This window comes from Phoca vitulina, unplaced genomic scaffold, assembly GCF_004348235.1.
Source record: "Phoca vitulina isolate PV1807 unplaced genomic scaffold, GSC_HSeal_1.0 scaffold24, whole genome shotgun sequence".
In the NCBI taxonomy this organism is placed as follows: Eukaryota; Metazoa; Chordata; class Mammalia; order Carnivora; family Phocidae; genus Phoca; species Phoca vitulina.
The window spans coordinates 18,350,349-18,374,516 of NW_022589727.1; the positions used below are offsets into that span (position 1 = coordinate 18,350,349).

At 40.4% G+C, this 24,168-nt stretch overlaps 1 protein-coding gene across 1 annotated transcript in view; it reads right to left on the minus strand.

The window, feature by feature from the left end:
• Nucleotides 1–24,168, minus strand: part of LAMA3 (laminin subunit alpha 3) — a 254,797-nt gene that overhangs the window by 172,042 nt on the left and 58,587 nt on the right. Inside the window, exons 5-8 of the mRNA XM_032421296.1 lie at nt 22,790–22,960; nt 19,961–20,052; nt 15,176–15,291; nt 11,922–12,040 (exon numbers count right to left, since the gene is read on the minus strand). Coding sequence (XP_032277187.1) covers nt 11,922–12,040; nt 15,176–15,291; nt 19,961–20,052; nt 22,790–22,960 — 498 coding nt within the window. The remainder of the gene's footprint in view (nt 1–11,921; nt 12,041–15,175; nt 15,292–19,960; nt 20,053–22,789; nt 22,961–24,168) is intronic.

The following is a 24,168-nucleotide window of genomic DNA, read 5'->3' on the forward strand; positions in this document are numbered from 1 at the left end:
GCTGGCTTCCATTTCTGTGAACCTCAAGCACATTGAGACTATTAGGCTACTCATTGGCCACACTCTCCCAGGAAGCCCCCTACCTGATTTTTCTTCCAAAGGCCAACATGATCTGGCCTCTGTGACCTCTCCAAACTGTCTATCCCTGCTTTCTCCTCTCCAGCCACTTGGCCCCCTTTCTCCTCAGGGCCTTTGCCCTGCCATCCCCTCTGCCTGGAATGCTCTCCCCCACACAGACGCCTGACTCATTCTCTGGCTTCTTTTGGGTCTTTACTCCAATACCACATCCTAAGGAACTGGTCACCCTAATTTAAACTTCACATACCCCAAAACCAATACTTAAAATAGTAAACTCAAGAAATAAAAATAAAATCAATAACATATGAGAATGTGGCCATCTTTGACAACTGCTTGCCCTGCAGGATAATGACCTGGCTCTCTTACGGGCTCTCTGATTGGCCACCTGAGCGTCTCCAGGCGCAGCCCAGAGCTGCTGGTGGATATTTCTCATTCTGCCATTACCGGCACTCCTTAGAAAAGGTGGGAGACGGCCAGGTTAGCTGGTACCATGGACTGAATGATGGTGTCCCCCCTCCCCAAAATGCATATGCTGAAGCCTAATCTCCAATATGATGGTATTTGAAGATGAAGCCTTTGGGAGATAATCAGATCACGAGGGTGGAGCCCTGATGATGGGACTGGTGCCCTTAAAAGAAGAGAGATGATCTCTCTCCACCACGTGAGGATACAATGAGAAGGCAGTCATTTGCGAACCAGAAAGTGGGCTCTTACCAGATACTGGATCTGCCAGCACCTTGATCTTAGACTTCCCAGCCTCCAAAACTGTGAGAGGTAACTGTTTATTGTTTAAGCCACTATGCTATGGTACATCTGGGATAGCAGCCTGAACAGCTGGGTTTCTGATGGGCATACCTTGCCATAGGGCATGTGTCTTCTACCAGCACATTCAAACTTCATCTTGAAGCATCACCTTGCAGCTCACCAAGCCAACTGACTCTGCTATGGCAGCAACCCCCTCTTCCCTTCCTAGTTAAGACTCCCCATATCCCTCTATATATGACATAGGATAGGTTACATTTTTTTCCTCAAATGAAGAGCCAATTGTCCCAACATCATTTATGTAACATCCTCTTTCTCTTCCACTAGAAACGTCAATTTTACTGTAAACCAAATTTAAACATCTACATGAATGTGTATCTGGATTCTCATTAGAGAACATTTTGCTATCTTGGGAGATAAATTTCCCTCATAACTCTTCGTCTTTTGTCTATCCTCTCATATTCTTTTATTGATAAGAACTTTAGAATCACTCTGTCAATTTTCATTAAAAAAATCCTATAGGAATTCTGATAACAATTGCACTTAATTTATAGGTTGGTTTTGAAGAAATGGTATATTTATATATTGAGTCTGGAAACACATGATGCCTCTCCGTATAGGTCTTCTTTTATAAACTCCAATAAGGTTTCATAGATTTGGATGCAGCCCCACAGTTAATTCTTCTGTTGTTTCTTGGAGTACTTCCAAACCATTCCATCTGTTTGTAGCTATGTTCTCCTGCATGGATGTGTTTCTACTTTGTATCTTTCTGGAATCTCCTGAAATTCCTGGTCTGTTGGTGACACTTTTTCTTACTTTTCATGCTATTGTAGATCCCGGAAGGAGAGGCTATTTTGCTTGTTTACCATCTCTTCTGTCATATTGTGGGGATTTGGTGCAGGAGGGAATGTGGCTGCATGTGCAGTTCTTGGTGCCATCTCTTAGCTTTATGAGGTATACGTACGTGGAGGAGACAATTTGGAAATAGGACAACCAACACATCAAGAACAACAGCTAGGGAGTAAGCTCAAGACTTAGATCATAATTTGGGGAGAATTGATATCTTAATAGTATCGAGAATATGTTACAACTTTCCATTTATTTAAGTTTTTCTAAATTTCTCTCAGCAGTGTTTTTTTAGCTTTAGTATAAAAGTCTTGCATGCCTGGGGCACCTGGGTGGCTCAGTCGTTAGGCGTCTGCCTTCGGCTCAGGTCATGATCCCAGGGTCCTGGGATCGAGCCCCACATCGGGCTCTCTGCTCCGCGGGACGCCTGCTTCTCCCTCTCCCACTCCCCCTGCTTGTGTTCCCTCTCTCGCTGTGTCTCTCTCTGTCAAATAAATAAAATCTTAAAAAAAAAAAAAAAAAGTCTTGCATGCCTTTTGTTAAATATATTCCTAAGCATTTTATGCTGTTGACATGATTTTATTTTTTTTTAAGATTTTATTTATTTATTTGACACAGAGAGAGACAGAGAGAGAGAGAGCACAAGCAGGGGGAATGGCAGGCAGAGAGAGAGGGAGAAGCAGACTCCCCGCTGAGCAGGGAGCCCGATGTGGGGCTCGAGCCCAGGACCCTGGGATCATGACCTGAGCCAAAGGCAGACGCTTAACCAACTGAGCCACCCAGGCGCCCCTGACATGATTTTAAATTGTGTTTTTATTCCATTTTCCTATTGATTGCTGCTAGAATATAAAAATACAATTAATTCTTATATATCATCCTGTATCCCACAACCTTACTAAATTCACTTATTAGTTCTAGTAGTTGTTTTGTATATTGTCTAAGATTTTTTACATAAATAGTTATGTCATCTGCAAATACAGGCAGTACTATTTTTTCTTTCCAATAGTAATGCCTTTTATTTCTTTTTGATTAAGGCATGCAATGGTTAGGACCTCCAGGGCACTGTTTAATAGAATTGGTGAAAAGCAAGCATCCTTACCTTATTCCTAATCTTTAGAAGGAAATAGTTTAGTATTTCACGGCTAATATTTTGTTAGTTGCATGTTTTTCATAAATGCCATTTATCAGATTGCACAGTTTCACTTCTTTTCTAGTTTGCTAAGAGCTTTTATTGTAAAATGGGAATTGGTTTTGTCTGATGGTATTTCACATGATCCTTCTCTTTTATTCTGTTAATATGATTAATTATGCAGATTGATTTTTTAATTTATTAAGTTTTTATTTTATTTCCAGTATAGTTAACATACAGTGTCATATTAGTTTCAGGTGTACAATACAGTGATTCAACACTTCCATACATCACCCAGTGCTCATCACAACGTGTGCCCTCCTTAATCCCCATCCCCTATTGTACCCATCTCCCCACTCACGTCACTTCTGGTAACTATCAGTTTGTTCTCTATAGTTAAGAGTCTGTTTCCTGGTTTGTCTCTCTCTCTTTTTTTCTTCTTTACTCATTTGTTTTGTTTCTTAAATTCCACATGAGTGAAATCATATGATACTTGTCTTTCTCTGACTGACTTATTTCACTTAGCTTAATACCCTCTAGTTCCATTCACCTCATTGCAAATGGCAAGATTTCATTCTTTTTGATGGCTGAGTAATATTCCATTGTGTATATATACCACATCTTCCTTATCCTTAATTTGCCTATTGTAATGCTGCTATAAACTTCAGGGTCATGTATCTCTTTGAATTAGTGTTTTTGTATTTTGGGGGGGGTAAATAACCAGTAGTGAGATTACTGGATTGTAGGGTAGTTCCATTTTTAACTTTTTGAGGAACCTCCATACTGTCTTCCACAGTAGCTGCACCAGTTTGCATTCCCACCAACAATGTAAGAGAGTTCCTTTTTTTCCACATCTTCACCAACACTTGTTTCTTGTGTTTTTTATTTTAGCCATTCTGACAGGTGTGAGGTAATATCTCATTGTACTTTTGATTTGCATTTCCCTGATGATGAGTGATATTGAGCATGTTTTCATGTGTCTATTGGCCATCCGTAGGTCTGAAATGTCTGTTCATGTCCTCTGCCCATTTTTCAATTGTATTACTTGTTTTTTGGGTGTTGATGTATTTTGGATACTAACCCTTTATCAGGTATGTCATTTGCAAATACCTTCTCCCATTCTGCAGGCTGTTTTTAGTTTTGTTGATTATTTCCTTTGCTGTGCAGAAGCTTTTTATTTTCATATACTCTGAATACTTTATTTTTGCCTTTATTTCCCTTGCCTCAGGAGACACATCTATAAAAATATTGCTACCAGGAGTACCTGGGTGCCTCAGTTGGTTAAACATCTGACTCTTGATTTCAGTTCAGGTTGTGACCTCAGGGTCACGAGATCAAGCCCCATGTCAGGCTCCATGCTAGGCATGGAGCCTGCTTAAGATTCTCTCTCCCTCTCCCTCTGCTTCTCCCCCCACTTGTATGCTCTCTCTCTCTCTCTCTCTCTCTCTCTCTCACACACACACACACACACACACAAATTGTTACTATAGTCAACATCAAATAAATTACTACCTGTGCTCTCTTCTAGGGTTTTTATTGGTTTCAGGTCTCACATTTAGGTTTTTAATCCACTTTGAGTCTATTTTTGTGTATGGTGTGTAAGTGTCCACTTTCATTCTTTTGCATGTAGCCATCCAGTTTTCCCAACACCATTTGTTAAAGATAAATTCTGTGGTGTTGGTTGTTATTTCTCCTCTGTCATTTGTAATTTTGTTTATGTGAGTCCTTTTTCTTTTTTTCTTCCTTTCTTTCTTTCTTTTTTTTTTTTTTTTTTTTTGGATAATTCTGGATAGAGGTTTATCAATTTTGATTTTTTTCAAAGAACCAGTTCCTGGTCTCATTGATCTGTTCTATTTGTTTTGTTTGTTTGTTTTAGTTTCTATATCATTTAGTTCTTCTCCAATCTTTATTATTTCATTCCTTCTTCTGGTTTTGGGTTTTGTTTGTTCTTTTTCTAGTTCCATTCAGTATAAGGTTAAGTTGTTTATTTGAAATTTTTCTTGCTTCTTAAAGTAGGCCTCCCTCTTAGGACAGCTTTTGCTGCATCCCAAAGATTTTGGACCTTTGTGTTTTCATTTTCATTTGTTTCTACATAATTTTTATTTATTCTTTGATTTCTTAGTTGACCCATTCATTGTTTAGTAGCATATTATTTAACTTCTATGTATTTGTGCTCTTTCCAGACTTTTGATTTCTAGTTTCATAGTGTTGTGGTCAGAAAAGATGTATGGCATGACTTCAATCTTTTTTAATTTGTTGAGACTTGTTTTGTGGCCTACCATGTGATCTATCTAGAGACTGCTCCACGTGCACTCGAAAAGATTGTATATTCTGCCATTTTAAGATCGAATGTTCTGAATATATCTGTTAAATCAATTTGATCCAGTATGTCATTCCTTGTTGATTTTCTGTTTGGATGATCTGTCCATTGAGGTAAGTAGGGTGGTAAAGTCTCCCCTACTATTATTGTATTATTATCAATTAGTTTCTTAATGTTTGTTATTACCTGTTTTATGTATTTGAGTGCTCCCATGTTGGGTGCATAAATATTTACAATTAGTATACCTTCTTATTGGATTGTCCCTTTATTATTATATAGTGGCCTTCTTTGTCTCTTGTTATAGTCTATTTCTTTAAGTCTACTTTGTCTGATGTAAGTATTGCTACCCAGGCTTTCTTTTGACATCTATTTGCATGATAAATGTTTCTCCGTCTCCTCACTTTCAATCTGCAGGTGTCTTTTGATCTGAAATGAGTCTTATGTAGGCAGCATATACATGGGTCCTGTTTTTTTATCCACTCTGTCACCCTATGTCTTTTGATTGGATCATTAGTCCATTTATATGCAAAGTAATTACTGATAGGTATATATTTGTTGCCATTTTGTTACTTGTTTTGTGGTTATTTCTACAGTTTTTCTCTGATCCTTTTTTCTCTTGCTCTCTTTCATGGTTTGCTGACTTTCTTTAGTGATCTACCTAAATTCCTTTCTCTTTATTCTTTGCATATCTAATTTTAATGTCATTACCATTAGGGTTTTTTTAAAGATTTTATTTATTTGAGAGAGAGAGAGATAGCGAGAGCAGGAACACAAGCAGGGGGAGTGGGAGAGGGAGAAGCAGGCTTCCAGCTGAGCAGGGAGCCTAATGGGGGGCTCAATCCCAGGACCCTTGGATCATGACCTGAGCCGAAGGCAGACACTTAACGACTGAGCCACCCAGGTGTCCCACCATTAGGTTTGTATATAACATCCTTTGCATATAGTAGTCTACATGAAGTTGATGGTCCTTAAATTTGAACCCATTCTTTACTCCTCTCCCACACTTCACATTTTAGATATATGGAATCATATTTTACATCCTTTTATTTTGTGAATCCCTTGACTGATTTTTAAAAATATACTTATTTTTCATATTCTAATTTATGGTCTTTCCTTTCTACTCAAATAGCCTTCTTCAATATTTCTTGTAAGTTATGAACTCCTTTAGTTTTTGTTTGCCTGAGAAACTATCTTTCCTTCTATTCTGAATGATAGCCTTGAGGGCTGCAGATTTATCTCTTTCAGCACTTTGAATATATCATGCCACTTTCTTCTGGCCTGCAAGGTTTCTGCTGAAAAATTCACTGATAACCTTATGGGATTTCTCTTGTATGTAACTGTCTTCTTTTCTCTTGCTGCTTTTAAAATTCTCTCTTTATCACTATTTTTTTTCCAGTTTAATTACTATGTGTCTTGACGTGGACCTCCTTGGGTTGATTTTGTTGGGGGATCTCTGTGTCTCTTGGATCTGGATATCTGTTTCCTTCCCCAGATTTGGTAAGTTTTCAGCTATTGTTTCTTCAGATAAATTTTATGCCCTCTTTTCTATCTCTTCTTCTGGGATCCCTATAATGCAAATGTTATTATGCCTGATGGAGTCACTGAGTTCCCTAAGTCTATTCTGGCTGTTTTTTGTTTTTTTTTTTAAGATTTTTATTTATTCATTTGACAGAGGGAGACACAGTGAGAGAGGGAACACAAGCAGGGGGAGTGGGAGAGGGAGAAGCAGGCTTCCCGCGGAGTAGGGAGCCCAACGCAGGGCTCAATCCCAGGACCCTGGGATCATGACCTGAGCCAAAGGCAGACGCCCAACAACTGAGCTACCCAGGCACCCCAAGTCTATTCTCGTTTTGCATAATTCTTGTTTTTCTCATTTGCTCAGCTTGATTAATTTCCATTACTCTGTCTTCCAGGTCATTAATTCATTCCTCTGCTTCCTCTAGCCTGCTATTTGTTCCATGTAGTGTATTTTTAATTTTATTTATTATGTTCTTCATCTCTGATTGGTCCTTTTTTATTTCTTCCATCTCTTTCTTAAGGGTCTCACTAATGTCCTCCACTCTTTTCTCAAGTCCTGTGAGCATCTTCATGATCATTGCTTTAAATTCTCCATCCACCATATTACTTACATCCATTTTGCTTAGGTCTCTTGCTATGGTTTTGTCCTGTTCTTTCATTTAGGACATATTTCTCTGTCTCTTCATTTTGTCGAGCTCTGTCTATTTCTGTGTGTTAGGAAAGTCAGCTACTTCTCCTGCACTTGAATTAATGGCCTTATGAGGAAGAGGTTCTGTAGTGCCCTGCAATGCAGTGTCCCCCTTTCACCTGAACCTGGCACTTCATGGATATCTCCTATGTGTGATGCATGCACCCTGCTATTGTGGCTGAGTTGCTTTTTCCTTCAGCCCAGGCATCTGCAGTGGCTCTCTTTGCTCTTTTGGGCAGTGCTTCATCCTAGTGGGTTAGGGGGTCAGTCTGGGGCCACCCTGACCTTGAGTTTAGTCAGGCTAGGCATTTGCCAGAGATGCAGTAGCACCAAACTGCAGGGTGCTTTCCCTGTGTTGTCCCCTGAGAAGCTTTCGTTGGTGGGCAGGGCCTGCAGTCAGAGCAGGTGTCTGCCCTCAGCCAACTGTTGGGGCCTCCATCTGACTGGCATGTGTAGTTATCTTTCCCACTCTCCAGGGCAAGAGTCACTTTGGAGTGGTGCTGGCCATTGTAGGGGCTGCTTGCATACTGCCAAGCCTACAGCACCATCCTGTATGGGCTCTGGACAAAAGCGTATTGGAGGAGGCGGATCGCCCAAAGCACAGTGTGGGGACAGTGTTAGCAAGCTTTGCATGCCCTGAGAGGAACCCTGCAGCATCAGGACTAAAGCAGCCCATCTGGCTCCATGGAAGCCAAGTGTGGGGTTGGGGGTGTGGGGGTTATAGTGCCAGTAAGCTTTGTGCCCCCCTGTCTTTTACAGGAGGGGCCCAGCAACGCTGGAACTGAGGCACCATCCAAAGGGGTGGATCCTTGGAAGCACAGAACAGGGTGGGTGTGACAGCCAGGTGCTGGTGCCAGCAAACCTTGCATCCCCATCTGGTGCAAGAGGGGCCCTGCCAGGCCAGACTGAGGTGGGCTATCCAGAGGGGTGGATTGGTGGAAGCACAGCGAATGGGGGTGGGGCAGCAGTGCTAGCAAGTTAGGTAGCCAGTCCCTCTGGTGCCCATGTGTTTACACTGGGGGGCAAGGGAGAAAAATGGCATCTGCCAATTTCTTCGTTCATGGAGGAGTTCCCCAGTGATTTCTGTCAGCCTCCTGGACAGGCTCTGAGATGAGTAAATCACTCTCCCTCCCATGTGCCCCAGGCTCCTTTCAAACTGCTGTTTCTCTGCTGTATCTCCACAGATGTTTGTTGTGCTGTCTCTTTAAGGGCAGGGATTCGGTTTCCTATTGCCCTTGGCACTCCCAGAACAGAGCCTACTGATTTTTTTTAAATTCCAGGCTTTAAGCCCTGCTGATTGTAAGAACTCATGAAATCCAGCCCCTCTGGTTTTCAAAGCCAAACGTTAAAGGGGATTCAGGTGTCCCTATGCCCCTCCCCCAACCGATAGTCCTGTGAGTCCATTTAGCTCCCTATCTCTGCCCTTCCTACCCTTTTGAGTGTGACCTCTTCTCTACACTGAGTTGTGGAGTTTATTCTGCCAGTCTTCAGGTTGTTTTCTGAGTTATTTACACTGTTGTGAGTGTTCTCTAGTTATATCCGTGGATTGAGGTGAGGCTAGGGTCCTCCTACTCCACCATTTTCCTCAGCCTGCAGATTGATTTTTGAATGTTCAATCAACCTTGCTTTCCTGGGATAAACCTTACTCATCTTAATATACTATATTGCTGAAGATCTGAGTTTCCATCTGGTATCATTTCTCTATAACCTGAAGAATTCCCTTTACCATTTCTGATAGTGCTAATCTCTCAAGTAACAAATTCTTTCAGTTTTATTTTATCAGAAATATTTGCCCTTTTGCTTTTCTTGTCGAAGGACATTTTTGCTAAATATAGAAATCTTGGTTAACAGTTCCTTCTTTTTTTGGTTAGCACATTTAAGGTATTTTCCACTGTCTTGTGGCCTCCACATTTCTAATAAGAACTTCACAGTCATTGTTATGTGTTGTTTTTCTCTACTTTCAAGATTTTCACTTTTTCTTTGGTTTTCAGCAGTTTGACTCTGCTAGGCCCAGGAGTGGTTTTCCTTGTATTTATCTGGCTTGGGAGTCACTAAGTTTCTTGAATCCTAATCTACTGAAAAATTTGAGAAATTTCTTGCCATTCCTTGCTACCATCACCACTGCTGATGCTGCTTCTGCTTCTTCTTCTCCTGCTCCTCCTCCTCTCTTTCTTCCTTTTCTTCCTTTTTTGCTACATTCTCTCTCCTCTCTTCTGGGACTCCAATTACATGTATGTTAGATCTGATATTGTCCCACAAGTCTGCAAGTTTCTGTTAATGAATTTTTTAAAAAAATCTTTTTCTTTCTTTTCTTAAGACTGGATAATTTCTATTGATACATCTTCAAATTTAGTGAATCTTTCTTCTATTACCTCCATTCTGATATTAGCCCCATCCATAATCTAACATATTCTATGTTTTAGTTCTAGAATTTTCATTAAGTTCCTTTTATAGTTTCTAGTTCTCTCCTGATACTTCTTATCTTTTCATTCATTGTGAACATATTTTTATATATATTCTTAAGCAAAGTTATAATAGCAGCTCTAAAATCTTTAACTGCTCATTTCAACATCTGGATCATTTCAGGATTGTCTCTATTGATTATTTTTTTTCCTGAGAATGGGTCACAATTTTTGGTTCTTCAAGTGTCAAAAAAATTTTGGCTTGTATCCTGGACATAATAAATATTATGTTGTAGAGACTCTGGGTTATGTAATATTTCTCTAAAGAATAACAAGTTTGTTTTGTTTTGTGACATAATTAACTTGACTTTTCCCAAACTGAAAACTGTAACTCTTTGTGTTCTAATTCAAATCTCAAATAAATTATTTTACTCTTAGCTGAAAGCCTTTCTGTGCATAGATGGCTCAGGAGTCAGTGAGAAACTTGGGACGATTCTATACACAGAATCAGAGATTCTTTTCTCTCTTGATTTCTTTTTTCCTGGACTCCCCAGTCACTTTCCAAAAATTGTGGTTGTTCCATCCAAGGTCTGCACTCTTCTACTTCAGGGCAGAAGGACTCTAGATTTTCTAGAGGAATTTTAGCTACACCACAAGGCACCAACTTTGATCTGTCCTCTGGCTAAATGTCAAAAATATATGCAGCTCACCCTATACTGATCCTTTTTGCCAAGCAGCAGCTTCCCTCCAGTACCTTCCTGCTCATATGTACTCCCCAGTGCCTTCAGATCATTGGTTGGGGGAAAAGGGACTTCCTGTTTTTTTGTTTTTTTATTTTGTCTATAGTCTATAATTATTATCTGTGGAAAGTTTGGGTCCTGTTGGAGCTAAACCATAACAGAGGCAGAATTCTCTACTTGTTCATGGATTATGAATATAATATAAAAGTTAATTATGCAGAGATATACACTTACAATGGCTAAAATGGTAGATTTTATGTTATGTAGATTTCACCACAATAAAAAAATTTAAGTTACTTATGCTAAGTATCTAACTTAAACAAGGCATTTTAAGTTTAAGTTGGAAAAAAATGCAATGAACCTAAGCAAATTTCAATAATTTCTTATGCAAAAGAAAAATGCTTTCACAGAGCCACTAAAAAAAAGGACTATATTGATGGTTTTCTGGAACAGCAAGGTACAAAACAGAATATCTCTGAGAGAAGGAAGAGGAAGAACAAGGTGTTTTAAAGACATATGGAAGTGGCGTACTCCTTCATCTGGAGAAAGGATTCTACCTACTCATCCCAGTCCAGTGCTTCTGCAACTTTAATGTGCCTATGAATCACCCGAGGGTCTTATAGAGCACAGTCTTAAGAAGATCCTGGGATCTTTCATTTGTGCATAAAATCTATCATTTGTAAGAAACTTATGACTTATATTTTACTTGTAGTTAATTACCTGCATTGACAAATGATACAAAATGGAGTGGGAGAAAGGTGGAGGATGGTGGGTCCCTAAGGAGTTGTGGCCCTGGTTCCATATAAATGGGCATCTCATGAAAAGAGTACCTTCTTAAAGGCAACATTAACAAAACATCACTTTAAAAGCACACAACACAAAGTGATAATATGGACCAAATTTATGAACATTATATCTTCCTCTACCATATGTTCCTCTTGGCTAATTTCTAGTGAACCCAACTGTCCTACAGAAGGGATGAAAAATCAGTGTTTCTTATTAAGTGTCAATGGCAAACTTCATTAATTGATCATGATGTACTTCCTCATGGAGTCTAGATTCAGAATCTGTCTGAAAACAGGATTTAGGATCAGCACAGAAGTTGACACCTATTTGCCCTACTATCTTAGACCCTTCCTACCACAAGATGGATAGCATCCATGGTGACAGCCAGCAATTTTCCTCCCTATTTAGGCAAAGACCTAAATGAAGAATCTAATCAATAAAATTTGGACAAACATGTCTCAGTCCATTTTCCGTACAACCCCGAAATTATATCCAGCTAACAAGGACTTTTGTGTACAAAAGTAGAGAAATGTTTACAGAAAATACTTTCAATTGCATATCACTTTATTGATACCTCTCTGGGAGCCTGGCTTAATGAATGCTCCTTTCCTACAGTGACATATGAAAGGATTTGACCTAAATTTTGACTCACCTGACAATTAATGCAGACTCCTCCACCTGCATAGATGCCGTGGATATTCAAGCTGGCCTGCTGCCTCTCAACATCTGGATCATAGTAACAGTCGAGGGCGTGACCATGGCAGTTGCATGCTGAAAAAGGCATTCTAAGTTAGTATTCCATCATTACTATGAGACATTTCGTCAATTCCCCTAGATAGTATTACCACTCATTGCACCACTTTATTAAGTCTATTCTGGAACACCATATTCTCAGTGGAAACTTTTAGGGATTTTTTACACAAAGACTCACCTATAACAATATGCAATTAACACCTTCTTTCATTTGGTATTAAATGGGAGAGGCTTCCCTCTCTCTCTCTCTCTCTCTATATATATATATATACGTATATACATATATATACGTATATATATGTATATATATATATTTACAACAAATTAAGATAAACCAAAATGCCAATTAGGCTTCATGCACAATGCGAATATACTTCTACCGCTATTACTACTATTACCAAGAATAATTGAGCTCTTGGTACACTGTGAAAAGTGTTTTACGTGCATTATTTCATTTAATCTATGCAACAAGTCTCTAACATAGATACTATTATCCCCAGAGCCTAGATGGGGAGGCTGAGAATGAGGCTTTGAGAGGTTAAAGCATGTCTCCAATAAGAGAGGCAGAATCCTGACTTGTATTTGACTCCAAAACCTATTCTTTCAGCCAATATTCTAAGTTTCTCATCTCAGCACTATTTACAGTAGCAATAAACTGGAAATAATCTTAATGTCTAATTCTAGGGAAATGGTAAATAAACAACAGCATCTTTGCTTGACTGTCAGTTCTATGAAGGCAGGGACACCTTGTGTTTTGTTTGCAGTAGAACCCAGTCTGCAGCATATAGTGAATACTCAGCAAACACTTGCTGGATACGCCTGACTCCCCAGAATGACAACACTGTGGGCCATCAAGAAGGATGTTGAAGGGTTCTTGGGGCGCCTGGGTGGCTCAGTCGTTAAGCGTCTGCCTTCGGCTCAGGTCATGATCCCAGGGTCCTGGGATCGAGCCCCACATCGGGCTCCCTGCTCCGCGGGAAGCCTGCTTCTCCCTCTCCCACTCCCCTTGCTTGTGTTCCCTCTCTCACTTTGTCTCTCTCTGTCAAATAAATAAAATCTTTAAAAAAAAAAAAAAGAAGGATGTTGAAGGGTTCTTAATAAAATGGGAAAATATCTAAAAGTATAAAGTGAAAAAGAGCTGGACATAAAATTATATAAATAATTGTATAAGTAATTACATAAATAATCTAATATATATTAAATAATATTAAAGTATGCATGAAGAAAACACTAAAATACCTAACAAAATGTTAATAGTGGTTCTCTCTGGGTAACAAAATAATCAGTGATTCTATTTTTTTTATAATGTCCAAGTTATCTACAAGTAATGTATAATAATTCTAAAATTTAAGAACAAAATTTAAAAGCCATCTAGGATTTTCATCATTGCCAAGATGGAAAAGATCTAACATGAGTAAAATTCTTACTCTCTTTTAGAGAGAATATATATTCATTGCATTCCATGTAGATCAAATCTTCCAGGTCTTTCTAGTAATTTGTATGTTTTAATCAAGTTTCCAGATAAATCCATTAGGGAAGAAGAGTGAGTTAGAATTTCAAGTTGCCCTGTTTGTAACAGGCTGAGTACCTTCTTATTTTCATTTCTCCAGTGGTGCCATGATTTAAAAAATTCAAGGCATTTATATTAACTAAATCAGTTATTTCTCAAGAAATCCATTCATTTTGAATTGCACTAATTCAAATGGAATTGAGAAAGCACCTAACGAATGGATCTTAACTGGTCCGATTTCCATATGCTATTTTTTTTGTAATTTGTAATCACTTTGACAAGTTTACAAAGCTTAAACTCTTATGAAAGGAAATTTTTAAAATTTTCCTATGTGCTGGAGTTAAGCATGTCGTTCACTGAAAGGTTCCATTAACCTGGAAAACTAACCAAATTGCTAATGTTGGAGTTCATGTGATAACACTCATTCAATCAAAATAGCCTAAACCGGTACTCGAAAGCACTGGAAGAAACAATTCCTGATTATTACCTTTCCTTCTTTCTGGTCCCATTGTCCAGGGAGAGGGATGAGGACGTCACTGAGAAGGAACCTGTTAGCTATGACTATAAAGTGAGAACAGCCAACCAGCTAACACTCCTGGACACCCGGACAGCCCTGGACCTAGAGATGCTGCTTGGGCAGCATCAACATGTCACAACAGTGTTAGGAACTCTCAAAGTGCCCTCAGAACTCCTCAGGAAAAATCCTTTTGAGTGTTTGCTAGTCATAGAAATCATATCAGTCTTATCTCTTAGTTACAAAAACCATTTGGCCAAAAACTATAAAGTACAGATTCTTTCTTACCCACTTAGTTCATCAAACCTGAATCCAAATACCTTTTGGTCGTTTAAAAAAAGCAAATCCCTCTCCAAATGCTAAAAATATTCAAAAAAATCAATCAATAAATAAAATAAAATAAAAATATTTAGGAAAAAATAGGCCACAGTCTCCAAAGCCAATAACTAAAACTTACAAAAGTGTTTTCAGCAACTGGAATAAATGTGTGGCTTCCTAAGATCAGTTTACAAGGGAATCTTCAGTTGGATGTCTGAGGGCTTATTTGTTAAAAATAACAGTTTTCTTACTTTATATTACACCATAATTAAAAGCAGCCTCTCATCTTTGTTCCTTCCTTCTCTGGTCCCCTCCACCCTGCAGCCGCCCTGATTCTACTGCAGTATTCCCACCCCCACCCTCCGGTCATTGCTTCCAGCTCTCTGTTCAGACACCAATCTCAAAACCTTCTCCCGACCTCCGTCCTCGCAAGAGTTAGGATTCCGATCCAGTATCACATCCTAAGAAATGGTAAGGGTTTACAGTTTAATAGTGGCTACATGATATTTTAGACTACTAAAAAGAGAGGCCAGCATTAAGTGAATGCTTAATACATATTAGCAATTATTACTAGCTATTATTTTTTGTTCTCCTGTTTATATCTGAATTTAGAATGGGGCACTTTTACCTCCAGGCTGTGAGTTTTTCATTACAATAGACAGACCTGAGTCCCTAAGACTGACACAACCCCACCCTCTTCAGAAGCACAGGGAAAATCTAGCATCAGGGAGACATGGGGTGAAAGCATGGGCGGGGCCTCGCTCCCTGGCGCACACACACACACACACACACACACACCCGCCGCGCTCACCTTCACACTCATTGCTCTGCTCCCACGTGGCGGGTCGCCAGCGCCTCTGGTTGTATCCGGCACAACAGTGATCACACGTCCTCCCACAGGTGTGGTGCTGGCATTCACACCGGAACCTGGGCATGGGACCAAGCACATCTCAGTTATTCAAAAGTTTTGATTAAGATCAGTTGTTCCTGTATGAGAAACTGACAGTCATGGTGCTTACCCAAGGCACCATTCATGGACTAATTATGAGAACAAAGCACTTTGCATACATCATTAGTTCAAGTCTGCTTACTGTCTCTACTTTGTAGATGGTGACACTGAGATTCTGAGATACTAAAACACTTGCCAAAGGTCAAGTGATGATAAATGGAGAGCCAGACTTCAAACCTAAGTTTGTCTTGACTCCAAAGTTCCAGCTTTCTTCTCTACCACCTTCCAGAACAGGAAATGGACACAGGAGCAAGTGTTGAGTTTACTGGGAGGTGTTGAGTATCACATCTTGAGGAAGATCTGGAGCAGTCCCGTGAGAAAGGTCTGCTCAGGTCTCGTTGCTCTCAGCCTGGGGTCATGCACAGAGATTCACCAAACCCAAGAGCCAGTTCCTAACAAGTTCTCAGAGGACCCTGCTCCAGAAGGCTGCCCCAGCTCTAACAAACAGCTCCTTGCAAGGCCAAAAACAGATTACTCAGCAAGGCATAGGGGTAACAATCTAAAAATCTACCTTCAAAGAATTATACATCTGCACTAAAACCATTCCAGGGTAAAATGAAATTGTTGCCACGGCACTGGATTAGAACTCCTGAGCTCTTAGTTCTCACTCCTCTGTGCTTAAAAGAGGATTCAAAACAGTTGTCTAAGGCTGTGCCTGTGGGGATTCGCTCAACTCTTCGGAGGGGGCGGTGGGGGGCGGCATATATTCAGTTACATCCCGGAGGGAAGGTACCATCCCTCTCCCAGCTCAGCTGCCTGTTACAGCAAAAGGACACAGATTTTCCTGAGAGCCCAGAACAGCTGGTATCCAAATGGACTTTTGTCAGAGAGACAATTTCACCTCATTGCCAATAAAGTATATGCATAAGCTGAACTGAAAGAATTATTTAGGGAATATTGCTTGAAGAACATATAGTCCAGCTACTCTCATAGAAAGATTAAAATTGAAAGCATAAAAAAAGATGGGTACTAGTCTGAATTATATTGGTATCACCCACAAATAATTGCTTTTTCTGATTCTTTCTCAGCCTAGGCTGCTGGTTGTTGATATAGAAAACTCATCCTTGCCTCTGCTGTAAGGATGTTATTGAAGAGGTTCCTGACTAGAGAATCCTCTTCATGATGATCACCCCACACTACTCCCAGAGAAATTTCTTATCTGATCCTAGTGTCAATAGTCATGCTTCTCCTAAACAACTGATCACTTCTTAGATTATGATCATAGTGAGAAACTAGGCAGTTTCCCTTTTGAGCTGACTGCTAGGAAGCTCAGAATTAAATGTGTGATCCTCCCACATTTCCATGAACCAAGTCATAATGGTAGAAATGCTTAATTCAAGCCCTCTTCCGCCTCTTCATGGGTTCTACTTGATTAACAACTAAATTTTCTGATTGCCAGGCTTTGCATCGCCTTAAATATGTTATAAGATTTTTTCCTTTGACCTTAGCCTAACAACTTCTTGCTAGACGTGTCTCCAAAGGCAAGAGAAACAAAAGCAAAAATGAACTATTGGGACCTCGTCAAAATAAAAAGATTTTGCACAGCAAAGGAAACAGTCAGCAAAACTAAAAAGCAACCTACAGAATGGGAGAAGATATTTGCAAATATCTTATCAGATAAAGGGCTAGTATCCAAAACCTATAAAGAATTTATCAAACTCAACACCCCAAAAAACAAAAAATCCAGTTATGAAATGGGCAGAAGACATGAACAGACATTTCTCCAAAGAAGACGTACAAATGGCCAACAGACACACGAAAAAATACTCAGTATCATTTGGCATCAGGGAAATACATATCAAAAGCACAATGAGATACCACCTCACACTAGTCAGAATGGCTAAAATTAACAAGTCAGGAAACAACGGATGTTGGTGAGGCTGCGGAGAAAGGGGAACCCTCCTACACTGTTGGTGGGAATGCAAGCTGGTGCAGCCACTCTGGAAACCAGTATGGAAGTTCCTCAAAAAGTTGAAAATAGAGCTACCCTACGATCCAGCACTTGCACTACTGGGTATTTATCCAAAGGATATGAACATAGTGAATCAAAGGGGCACATGCACCCCAATGTTTATAGCAGCAATGTCGACAATAGCCTAAATATGGAAAGAGCCCAGATGTCCATCGACAGATGAATGGATAAAGAAGATGTGGTATATATACACAATGGAATATTATGCAGCCATCAAAAAGAATGAAATCTTGCCATTTGCAATGAGGTGGATGGAACTAGAGGGTATTATGCGGAGCTAAATAAGTCAGTCAGAGAAAGACAAATACCATATGATTTCACTCATATGTGGAATTTAAGAAACAAAACAGATGAACAGGGGAAGGGAAGGAAAAATAAAATAAGATGAAAATTGGGAGGGAGGCAAACCATAAGAAAGTGTGAACTCTAGAAAACAAACTGAGGGTTGCTGGAGCAGAGAGGGGTAGGGGGTGAGATAACTGGGTGATGGGCATTAAGGAGGGCACTTGATGTAATGACCACTGGGTGTTATATGCAACTGATGAATCACTAAATTCTACCTCTGAAACTAATTTAAAAAACATTTTTAAAAGATTTTTTTCCTATTTGTGGGTGTGGATTTCCTCAGCATTTGCATGAATACGCCTGTTGGGCAGAAGCAAACCAGCAAGCAGTGGGAGGCAAGGCTGTTGTGTTGGTGTAAACTGAGGCTAGGGGAAACAGTTCGTCTACTCACCTTGGTTTCTCACTCTGTACCACCCAGTATAGAACCCTTCCAGGTCTGCCAAGGTCAACAGGGCTTGGCAGCCCTTCCAAGCAGGAAGCTCAGACCTTCTCCAAGGATTTCAACTCCTCTCCCATGTGGTGCCATTTTGTCTCAGGCTAAGGGATATTAGACCGACCTCTTTTCTCCCCTCTCTCTCCAACTCAGGACTTCTCTGGTCTGACTTCCAATGTCTTAGGTCCCTACCCTCCAGGAGGCAATGGATTAATCATTAATAAACTAGTGCTTGCCAGTCAAAGGCTAGTCAGTGGATGGATTCGCGTTGCCGTCTCAGCACCGCCTGATCTCTGAAGCAGGGCTGACGGCATTAGGGATTGCTGCTGCTCAGGGACAGGGCTCTACGCTACCTAAGCTGGTAGCTGCCACCTGTGCCTGAGCATGAAGCCTCATGATGTACAAACCTCATCTGATTAAAAATAAAACATCTCTGGTAGGGCGCCTGGGTGGCTCAGTTGGTTAAGCGACTGCCTTCGGCTCAGGTCATGATCCTGGAGTCCCGGGATCGAGTCCCACATCAGGCTCCCTGCTCAGCAGGGAGTCTGCTTCTCCCTCTGACCCTCCTCCCTCTCATGCTCTCTGCTTCTCATTCTCTCTCTCGCAAATAAATAAAATATTAAAAAAAATTTAAAAAAAAAAAAAAAAAAAAAAAAAAAAACATCTCTGGTAAATGTTGCTCATGGGGAATCATAGACTCTAAACAGAACATTGAGAGACAATTACTGCTGTATCTCGCATCCAGTCATTTCCAGCCACAACAGCATCCCGCTTGTGTTGATGACATGAGTGTGTACAGTTGCTGAACACTTACTAGTTAATATCCACACATCTTATTGTATGTAAAACAGACCTCAATAAAAAACAAAAATGGGTACACCCATGTTCATAGCAGCATCCTTCACTATAACCGAAAGGTGGCAGTAACCTAAAAGTCCATCAACAGATGAATGGATAAGCAAAATATGGTATATACATAACAAAATATTATTCAGCCTTAAAAAAGAAGGAGATTCTGACACATGCTACAACACAGATGAACCTTGAGAACATTATGTTAAGTGAAAGAAACCAGTTGCAAAAAGATAAATGTCAGGTGATTCCGCTTATATGAAATACCTAGAGTAGTCAATTTTTTTGAATTTTATTTTATTATCTTATGTTAGTCACCATACATTACATCATTAGTTTTTGATGTATAGAGTAGTCAAATTGATAGAGAAAAGAGGATGGTGGTTGCCAGGAGCTGGGAAAGGAAGGAATGGGGAGCTGTTGTTTAACAGGAATAGAGTTTCAATTTTGCAAGATGAAATGAGTTCTGGAGATTGTTTGCACAACAATGAGAATGTACCTAATCCTACTGAATTTAAACCACTACCACTTAAAAATGGTTAAGATAGCAAACTTTATATCATGTGTATTTTACCACAATGAAAAAAAAGAAGAAAAATATTTGAAAATGTATACCCTCTGACATCATTAGACCAGGAATAACAAACAAGTTTGTTTTTTTTTTTCTCTTGCTAACTCTAATCAATTATTCATGGATGCCTGGGGCACCATCTGGGGATGGGGTTCGGGAGGATTTGGTGGCTTCATCCTAGATCATCCATAGAGCACTGTGATTGATTAGCCATGTCTGCTATGGGCTGGTTGGGGCATGTAGAAGCAAGTGCAGGGCCAGAGGAGGGGAGAAATATACACACCATTTATTTCTTGACAATGAAACATTCCTATTGAGGGCAAGAACTTAGAAATATTTAATGGGATGCAAACATTTACTGAAACAATGAGACTTATTCACAGCAAGGCTAAAAAATGTATACAGTGTACTTACAATTTTTCAGGATTGTTTGCATTGCACTTTTGGGCATGGCCATTGCAAACACATCGCCCACCAATGCTGATATCCTTTATGCTGTAATAATACTATATAACAGAAGACACAAGTGTCAGTTTTACTGAAGAACAACAAACTTTGCTTTACTAATCTGTAACTCACATCTGTATTGACCCTCTTCCCTTTCATCCTGTATTCTTGAGCCTACCTTAACACAAAAGGGAGCAGCATTTGGATGTAACTTCTCTTACAAAAAGAATGCATTCCTCAATCAAATGTAATAGCATACTGCCAAATTTGTGCGTTTTAAAAAAGTCAAATGCTTTAAATTCATGGAAGGAAATTGCCTTGGAAAACAGGCATGCCCTATAGCCTTTTGGAATAGGATTAAGTGATTCCCAGACTACTTTTTTTATGTAAGTCTGGGTTTCATAAGTCGAACATATTTATTTACCAAAAATAAATTTTTATATCAAATTTTGCCTACTACGTGCAGGCTCCAGGAAGGGAGAAAATATTTACAATGACAGAGCAGATACAGTGCCGAGACTGGCAGGGTCCACCAGCAGTTGTAGAAGCCTTGCTAGCTCACGGTTAATAAGGCCAAAGGCACAGGGCAAGCTCCAAAGGGCCAGACAGAGCGAGCTTCAGACTCAGCTGAGGAACAGCCCCTACACCAGGCCACAGCTATGGGAAACCAAGTCATCCGCCAGGCGCACCTCCAGTCCGTGGGAGACCTCCCCACTAGCAACAACAGGTGCCAGTGACCACCAGCCACCTTACTTCTCAGACTCGGCAGGAGAAGCGCAGAGCCCAGAGAGAAATCTGGGGGGTGTAGAAGGATCTTTCTCATGAGGTCGTGCTGCCAATGAGAATACCTGTCAGCGAGGAAGTCTTCGAACTCACAAGGACAAGAAGGTTTTTGTATCTTTTTGTGGTTGCTGTTGCATCAGTCACCTTAAAGCACTCTAGTCCCTCAACGTAAGTGCTCTGTTCTGATTTCCACACTAAAAACTGTTGGAGTCTAAGCGTCCTGACAACGTCTTACTTAGTCTGAAGACATTCACAACCCCTCTTGTTAAAGATTTTATTTATTTATTTGAGAGAGAGAGAAAGAGAGCGAGCACGAGCAGGGAGGAGGGGCAGGCAGAGGGAGAAGCAGACTCCGCACTGAGCAGGGAGCCCGACATGGGGCTCGATCCCAGGACCCTGGGATCATGACCTGAGCTGAAGGTAGATGCTTAACGAACTGAGCCACCCAGCGCCTAACAACACCTCTTGTTAATATGGATAAATTCAGTATTAGAGGACTTTGTATAACAAGTTAACCCTGGAAGCTCTCATGCTGATCACCATAGAAGTTTCTCCTGTGCATTGTATTAAGGACAGCAGCGGCAGAAAGAGAGAGAGAGCACTCAGACTTCATCCCAGCAGCACACAGGGTGTGACAGGACAGCTAGTATGCTGTTCCTTCCCTTAAAGAAGCCACCTAGATTGGGATGAGGGGTCTCCAGATTATATGTGAGATGAGCCCCATAAAAACTTACTTCATAGAGAAGACTACATTCACCTAAGTGAAAAATATACATACATACAAGTACAAATCTTGTAACCGCCCCCCCAAAAAAAACAACGAAAGGAAAAAAAAGATGGTGAGGTACATTTGTGGCAAGGCTCCGAAATACCTGGGGAATGGAAACCCAGTCTGGCTACGGTTTACCAGAAAGCCCAGCACTCCCCTATAAATTTCATTCTGGGATCCAAGGTAGTCACCGCCTACAGTAGCTCAGAGAGAGCTAAAGGGGCAGAAAATGCAGAAGACAAGCCACCTACACCCAAGATGACTGGCCTTTCTGGAAAATGCTCAAAACTGTAGTAAAACCTGCTTTTCTCTTTGCCTTCCTCTTCCAGCTCTCTGATATCACCTACAGAAGAAGCCAAACTCTATAAGGTACACTGGGCATCTTCTATTCACCCTTCCAGGTCCACTCTCCAGGACCCCCTTTCTCTTTCTCTTTCTGCCCTTTGCTCAGGGGCTGAACTTTATGGGCTGCAACAGGATCTCTTGCCCACTGGCTTCCCATTGGGTTTGGCCAAATGGGAGGCACCAGCAGGAGATTAGAGGTTAGGAGAAGAGTGAGTTTAAGACATTTATTCTGCTGGCTCCCCCTCTGCCCAGGAGACAGGGTCTCCTGTCAGACTGTCCTGATACTGAGAGTGACAGATGTTCACCCAATGCAGTAGACAGCACTGGTGCTCACCAATACCTATGTGTCCTCCACTGTGGCGACATTACACTACCCAGCCTCCTGCACAGAGGTGGGCCTACACCGCCAATTCCTGCCAGTGGAGGTGACCTGTGTGGTCAGGAGCAGGCGGGTCTTCTCTAGGCTCTCATTCTTTCCTCATCTACTGACCATGTACAGGGGATATAGAGGAGAACTCTGAGGTCCTACAGGATGGCTGCACCTCTAGAGAGAAAGAGCCTGGTCCCCTGAATGACCACATAGAACTGATCCCACCTGCTAACCCACACTGGACTGAGACATGAGCAAGAAATCGACCTTTTATTTTGTTAAGCCTCCGAGACTTGGGGATTATTTGTTATAATAGCAGTAATATAATAACACATCTTTGCCTTTCATCCTCTTTGAATATCATAATTTTTCTTCAACAACCTTCAAAATTACATCTAGTATTTCATACAAGAACAACTCCTATGCCTACACCATTACTGGCCATAAAGATTACTTGAAAGGCAATGAATTTGATAAGCAAAAATAAGTTTAAAAAGCTGCTCTGTAGGCATGCAGAAACACTACTCACCCGCCGAGTGACAGTTGGATCTCTCTGTGCTTTGGAGATGAGGTGTCCAAGAAGGGTATTGGTTCGGAGAAAACACAGGCGGATGTTTGTAGCTTTGGTGAACTCCCTCAGGGTGTGAGAGAAAGTAAAATTTTTTGCACCTGGTCGACCATTTATCAAGGACACCACAACCTAAAATAACCACACAACACACACACAGGAGGAAAAAAGTCCCTTCATGAAAATATAGCCACAAGTAACTAAAAATAACTCACATGCCCGAAAGCACTTGGTTTCTTTGAGCCATTAGATGTTTGTAGGTGGTCTTGGATCTTGTTTATGTCTAAAAATATCATTGCTAGTTCTGTCTTCCCTTCTCGTTCCTAGTTCCAAATTCTGGCAATCTCTCTGTAAGACCTGGGCTCTCAAAAAATGTTATTTCATTTTCAAACCCTTTGTTCTATCAGTGTAGTTATGGTGTTGTAATACTATGAAATGTTGAAAATATAATGTTAAAATCTATAAATATAAGAAAACAACTTTTGGTTACATCAAAGAAACAAAGCTAAAGTTATCTAAAAACCTAAATGAGGTTGAAGAAAAGAAGTCTCTTGATATAGAATTGACTGTGGAGAAGACAAAAAAAGATCTATACAAAACCCAGGTTTTGTTTTAATGCTTTAAGTGATGAAGTCCAAGTGCCAAACAATTAGAGACACTCATCAATCACTGGAAGGTACTGGAGAGAGCTGCTCAAGAAAGTTCTCCCCACCTAAAACAGGGAGACTGACACCCTTAAAGAAGTTCATTTGAAACTCACTTCATGCTCATGATGGCCTCACAACTTCCATGGAATTCTTCTCCGATTTTCCCCATTCTGTTTTCCCAGGTCCCATAACCATAGCCTAGCCAATTGTACCAGAACCAAATGCAACCCCAAAGGGACAGCAATTCTTTTCTCCCTTACAGATGATGCCCACCCTGCCCGGAGGGACCAGGGATTTGTGCTATCACCTACCCCTCATCTCCTCACCCTTATGGGGGATATGTATTTGTGAAGCAGTGGGAGGAATCTTCACCTCAATCACCAGCAGCCCACTTTCTAAACATTCCAACAGAAAAGACAGTTCAAGACCTGTGGGCCTTGAATCCAGAATCCTGACTTCCAGAAAAGAAGTTGAGACCTCAAATAGAATTTCCGATGTCAATTATGCCTCAATTAAAAAAAAATAAAATAAATAAAAATTAATTAATTAATTAATTAATTAATTAAAAATTTAACAGAATTTCCAACCCAACTCATTCTGGGAGTCTTTGATATGATTCCTTTACTAGTTAGTTCCAAGTTCTGGTTTCTGTTGTGATCTATCTTAGATCTTGAAAGTGCAAGTTTCACAATT